The 6713-nt window shown below is 41.2% G+C and overlaps 1 protein-coding gene across 1 annotated transcript; it reads right to left on the minus strand.

Annotated features, from left to right (window-relative positions):
• Window positions 1-5426: 5426 nt before the first annotated feature.
• On the minus strand, window positions 5427-6380 carry OR6Q1 (olfactory receptor family 6 subfamily Q member 1; the record flags this gene model as incomplete). Its single annotated transcript, XM_081062405.1, has 1 exon — window positions 5427-6380. One exon carries the CDS (start codon window positions 6378-6380, stop codon window positions 5427-5429), a length of 954 nt encoding a protein of 317 aa, XP_080918531.1.
• Window positions 6381-6713: the final 333 nt, after the last annotated feature.

A 6713-nucleotide genomic window follows, 5' to 3' on the forward strand; every position in this document is an offset into this window, starting at 1 on the left:
GAACATCCAAAATGGACTATAGGGAGTGCCCCTTTCTCAAGGATGCCTTCCTGTAAGTTCACAACAAAACCCTCCTTTCTAAGAGCCCTGTCCCACTGCTGGGAACCCTCCTAGTCACTTAGCTGCTTCTATTTTGTGTTTCATTCTATCCGAGGGAGATGAGACAAGTTTGCAAATAACATTGTTCTTGATGGAAGCGTCTGGTCTAATTCATCCCTCAGCCAATGCCTGATACAAACAGGAGACAGAATAGTTGTTCGATGAATTAATTAATTACCTTACACAAAGTTAGCATTGGGAGAGATCTCTAAGAGGAGGCAGCAAGGTAGAGTGATTGAAGGGAATCAAGCAGACCTGGTGCCAATCTGCCTGGCTCCTCCATGCTGTAGTATGAACCTGATCTTGTGGCTTAACATCTCTGAGCCTCAGTTTCCTCCAATGTAAAATGAGACAAAGCCTTCCTCTGCAGGTCATTGTGATGATGAAATGAGAAAACGTGTGAAAGTGCTCAGCACATATTAAACACTCAGAACCAGTGTATTTAAAATCATCCCTTTTGCAGATAAGGGAACTGATGCCAAGAATGAGAGCCAGTTTGCCCAGGGTGTCATTTTGCAGAAGAATCAAATGAATAAATTTCAAGGCCTAGCTAGGCCATTTAGTTAGCTACATGACTTTGGGCAAGCTACTTCTCCATACCTCAGCTTCCTCATGTGTAGGGGGATAATAGCACCAACTTTGTGGGGTTGTTAATGAGGAATAAATTAATGTTTATAAAGCATTTAGAATAGTATCTGGCTCATAGTAAGAGATAAACAAGTACCTTTAAATAGTTCAATAAAATTATACACAGAGGCAAACCTGCATCTCTTGATTCATTGCTGAATAACCGAACCTTTTATGAGACCCTTGCTCCAAACCAGCTCCTGAGGAGGGGCCTTCAGACAAGCTAACACGTAGTCCTCACAAGCGGAGAGCTTATGATCTAACATTCCCAACCTAACCTGACCAGAGACTGTTTTATAAGAAGTAGATAACCTAAACCTGCTCTGGTTAGCTGCTTGTCTTGAGATAGATGAGGGCAGGTGACGGTCACAGTCCCAGGTCAGCAAACACTAGGAGCCAAGTCTGCTCCAAATGAAGCCCCTCCACTCTCAAGAGAGTGTGAGGATGTTAATAAAGCCCACAAAATACTGGGCATCCATTAATTAAGTGACAGTGCCCCTAGACTGCTTTCTGGGGAGGGACGGAGCTGAATGGTGTTACACAAACTGTATCAAGGCCTCCACATTTCTAGGTAATGAGATCCATCTTAAGTTCCTGACAAAAGGAGTCTACAGTGATCCTGCCTTGCCATGGCTGGTGTTATTCAGACCAATGACTGTGAAGCCACCAAAGGAAACAATCATATAGATAAAGAAGACTCAATTTAGATAAACAGAGAGCTGTAGCATTCCATAGTCAAAGCCAGCATTTCCACAAACGCGCCTTAAAAATAAACTGCTAAGGAGTTGGTGTGTGAAAATGGAAAAGCAAGGGACTAAGCAACGACTGAAAATCCTGAAAAAAGAAATGAGAATACCAGCACAGGTACAAGAGATAAAAGAACATGGCAACATAGAAGGAGAGCCAGGTGGACCTCAGTGAAGTAGACCCATATCAGAACCTTTGACAATGTTACATAATGGTACACTGCAAACTGTGAAGTTCTGGTTTCAGAGGGTACCTGAAGTCATTCTCATCAAGTCCCAAAGGACCTTCTCTAAGATAGTAACTGGGTAGTTCATTACCAACAATTAAGTCAATATCCTATATCCAGAATGGGTAAAGCAACATAAACAGCACTCCTTACAGAGCTCTGTCTGAATTCTGTCTAGAATTACTCCTGTGACCTTCTCTGGGTACCAATAAAGCTGTGTCTATATTAAGCCAGCACTCTCCATGACTATGTTTCACTCTATGCATAAATATACTCCCAAAGATGGAATGATATTCTCAAAAATTCCCTACTTACAAAAATATGCATTTTCCCTGACTTGATTTCAAAATTTATCTTTAGTAGCAGTGGCTTTTAAAACTTCCACTTTCGATACTTTAGCATGATACTCATATCATACACCTCACTGGCACACCCCACCCCCGCCCCGGGTTCTGGTATATAGGTCTGCTTTTGAAGGGAGTAATTGTTTTTATAATGTAAATAATCACACTCACAGAGGTGTTTTTTTTTCTTCAATTTAATTCCTCATATCAGATTTTATTAAGACACATTCACTTTTACATGTATAAGATCCTCTCTAAGAGTATGCCTCAGAGTTTTTACCGTTTTATGTAATTTATCTCAAAATATAGGTTTCTTCATCAAGAAACATAAGATTGTAAGTTTTGTTGATACTTCCACAAAGATGTTCTCAGCATAGTTCTCAAAATCCAGGAATCACTCCCTGTTGCATTTGAATTGAAGTCTTTCTGCTAGCTTAAATGAGAACTGTGTAATGTGTGATGGTTAAATTTATGTGTCAACTTAATTGGGCTCGGGGATGCCGAGCTGGTAAAACATTATTTCAGAGTGTGTCTCTGAGGGGTTCTGAAGAAACTCCCATTTAAGTAAATAGACTGAGTAAAGAAAATGGCACTCATCAACACGGGGCCATCCTCCAATCCGCTGAGGAATTGAATGAAACAAAAAGGCAAAAGAAGAACAAATTTGCTCTTGACTTGAGCTGGGACATCCGTCTTCTCCTTCCCTCGGATATTAGTGCTCCTGCTTCTCAGGTCTTCCATTTCAGACTGAATTACACCACTGGTTTTCTTGGTTCTCCAGCTTGTAGATGGCAAGTCACGGGACTCCTCAGCTTCCACAATCGTGTGAGCCAATCCTCTTATTTACAGAGGGTGTCAAAAAAAATGTATACACATTTTAAGAAAGGAAAAACTATTAAAATTGTAATACTCAATATATACCAAAAACAAAAGATGAATACAAGTCAGGTTTGACTTCTGCAATTACAAGAGGTGCTCAAAGTGGTTACCATCAGCGTCCAGACACTTCTGATTATGGCGAACTACTGCTTGAGCAACGGTGACCAAAGTGCCCATTTGTATACATTTTTTTGGCACCCCTGGTATATCTATAAATATATATCTATATGGATATATAGACATCTCCTATTGGTTCTGTTTCTCTGGAGAACTCTGACTGATAAATGTTTTACCCTCTTTCTATCAGCCAGCAACCTAACAGTCAAATTCATTATGTGTTCAAATCTACTCAGGTCAAGTGCCTGAAAGTATCTACTTCTTTTATTTCATTCAGATGAATTCTTATATTTGATTCTGAAAAGTTCTCAACTTTGTACTGTTCTGGTATCTTGCCGTCATCCAAAAGAATATAAAGCACATTATTGATAAAATATTCAATAAATAATGGTTTTTCAAAACTTGTAATCTGTGCCCTTTCTGTTAACTATTAAAAATGCAACTGCTAAGATCCTGGGGCAGAGCAGGGGCGAGGGGGAAGGTAGAGACTGGAATGCTATGGGTAACATCATGTAATCTGCTCATTACTGGCCAATTTAGAAACACAGTCACAAAAAACCTGTCCTTCCTCCCACCCAGTCCCAAGCTCAGCAGTTTACTCTTCCACATACTATAGTTCCTTGAATCAAATAATGATTGTAAATGTCTTTAGGAAGGCAACTATTAGGTTGGTGCAAAAGTAATTGCAGTTTAAACGGTTGGGGGGAAAAAAATTGCAAAAACCGCAACTACTTTTGCACCAACCTAATATCTACACGTAGGGATGTATTTGAATTGTAATTGTCTTGTGAAGTCTTATTCCAAGTGAGTTGACTTTGCCATAGAGATCATCTTAAATCAACTTTCAATGAACCATGTAGTATAGAGAAAGGATCATTCTATATTTCAAATAAGAGAATGTAAGTACAAAGAAGATAAGTGCCTGGATAACATGGAAAATCAGTTGTGACTCTGGGGACTTTCTGGTTGTCAACAAAAATTTTTTCTCCTCCTTTTTCACAGTAACTAAATTGTGGCTGAATATCTGGCTGCCTATCTATGGACTACGTTTAACACCCTTGCAATTAGTTGTGATCTATGGCTAACTTCTCACCAACACAGATGAGTGGAAATGATGATTGCTATATTTAGTGGAGACACCTTATGACACAGTGTGTGTCTCCTCCATGCTCCATCTTCACCCTTCCTGTCCACTGGGACCCAGTGTTGACCATGTATGAGGTCTGACAATTAAGTTTGTGAACTAATCCCAGGAAAAAGTGCTCATACCTCTTTGCTGAATATCACTACAGTCAATCCTCTTATTAACTCCCTTGGAAGGGAGTACCTTCCAAGTACTCCCCTTGGGAAGCTATGCTCCAATGCCAGCACCTAGTCCACGCTTTAAAGCAATTTTGGAACTCTTTTTCTGTAATGGCCATCAGAGCTGTCGTCATACTACCCTTGATGTCCTGAATGTCATCAGAATGTCTTCCTTTCAATATTTCCTTTATCTTCAGGTAAAGTAAAGAGTCATTGGGAGCCAAATCAGATGAGTAGGGAGGGTGTTCCAATGTAGTTATTTGTTTATTGGCTAAAAACTCCCTCACAGACAGTGCCGTGTGAGCTGGTGCATTGTCATGATGGAAGAGCCATGAATTGTTGGTGAAAAGTTCAGGTGGTCTAACTTTTTCATACATCCTTTTCAGCACTTCCAAATAGTAAACTTGATTAACTGTTTGTCCAGTTGGTAGAGATTCATAATGAATAATCCCTCTGATATCAAAAAAGTTTAGCAACTTCGTTGCAACAAGTTTGCAAACTTAATTGTTCGGCCTCATAAATAACAAAAAGATCCTCCATTGGGAGTTGGCAAATGGTCTCTGTCACTACTCAACTCTGTCATTATAGCACTAAAGCAGCCATAGATAATTCATATGCTGTGCCTCTGTTCTAATGAACCTTGATTTATGACACTGAAATTTTAATTGTATAAAATGTTTTTGTGTCATGAAATATTATTGTACTTAGTTTTAAAGCATTTTAAAGTATTAAAACCATTCTTAGCTCACAGGTCATTAAAAACAAGTGCAGAGCAGAATTTGGCCCACAGGTCTTGGAGATATTGACCCCACAAGATAGAAGGAACTTGGATCCTTACATGCCTGTTGAGCAGAGCCACCCACCAGTCTAGAGCACTCACCTTAGACTCTTGCAGGGAAGAGACAATCTCCTTTATTCTTTAAGCTACATTATAGTTAGGTCTCTCTTGTTATAACAGATTAGCATTTTACTTTAACTAATACATAGTCCACAACTCCTGACTACCCAGGCCACTGTACAATTCTATAGTCCTTACCACTCTCCTTCTAAAGCCAAAGACAGAAAACTGGATCCCACCTGCCCCCTCATTGACTTTTCCAATACTTGAGGGAAATGGCTCTGCTCAGAGCTCCCTTCACCTCCTTGTTGCGAAGACTATAGATGAGAGGGTTGAGCATTGGTGTAACAATGGAGTAGAAGACAGACACCACCTTATTGAAGTTGATGGAGGAGGCCACTTTCGTCCGGACATACATAAAGAAAAGAGTGCCATAGAAGAGGCTCACCACAGTCAGGTGAGCTGCACAGGTGGAGAAGGCCTTCCGGCGCTCAGCCACTGAGCGGATATGCAGCAGCGTCCAGACAATGTTGCCATAAGACACAGAAATGACGGCAGAGGAGGTCAGGAGTACTGCCAGAGAGATCAGGAAGTCTATGGTCTCCTTCAGGGTGACATCCGAGCAGGACAAAGCCAACAAGGGTGAGGCATCACAGAAGAAGTGGTCGATGACATTGGGGCCACAAAACGTCAGCTGGGACATGAGGTAGATGGGCAAAACGGGTATGAGGAAGCCCACCATCCAACAAGCACCAGCCAGACGGATGCAGGTGCCCCACGATACCAAGGCCCCATATCGGAGAGGCATACAAATAGCCACATAGCGATCATAGGCCATAGCAGCCAGCAGGAAACATTCAGTTGCCCCAAAGAAGGTGAAGATGAAGAGCTGGGACAGGCAGCCAACATAGGAGATATTCTTGCCTCCATCTACACCAATAAAACCAGCCAGCATCTTGGGCACCGTGACTGAGGTATACCCGATTTCAAGGCAGGACAAGTGTGTCAAGAAGAAATACATGGGTCTCCGTAGCTGATGGTCCAAACCTACCACCAAGATGATGGCCAAGTTCTCCACCAAAGTAAACAGGTACATCGTGAGGAAGAGTGTAAAGAAGAGGAGGTGTGCTTCATGCACCCCAGCAAAGCCCACCATGACAAACTCTGTTACGTGGGTCCAGTTTTGGGAATATGGCTGCATATTGGGAATGAGAGCTCAGTAGACTCATAGTCTTATGGATAATGACAACTCAAAGAGAAACTGTGAGGATGTTGGACTGAAATATCTTCCACTTCAGAAGAGGGAAATGAAGTCAAGACACTCTCCCTACCCTCAGAGAATTTATAGTCTTTGAGGTCCACAAAAAATAGACATTTCAGTACAAAGTGGAAAATGCTAGATAGAAATAAGACAGGATATTATGGGAAGAAATAGAGAGGAAGCTCAACCAGTCTTGACGAACCAGAGAAATCTTCCTGGAGGAGGGGCTGTCTAAACTTGAACCTGAAAAATAAGTATAGGTTAGTGAGATAA

Source organism: Rhinolophus hipposideros (assembly GCF_964194185.1).
Source record: "Rhinolophus hipposideros genome assembly, chromosome: 10".
NCBI classification, from domain to species: Eukaryota; Metazoa; Chordata; class Mammalia; order Chiroptera; family Rhinolophidae; genus Rhinolophus; species Rhinolophus hipposideros.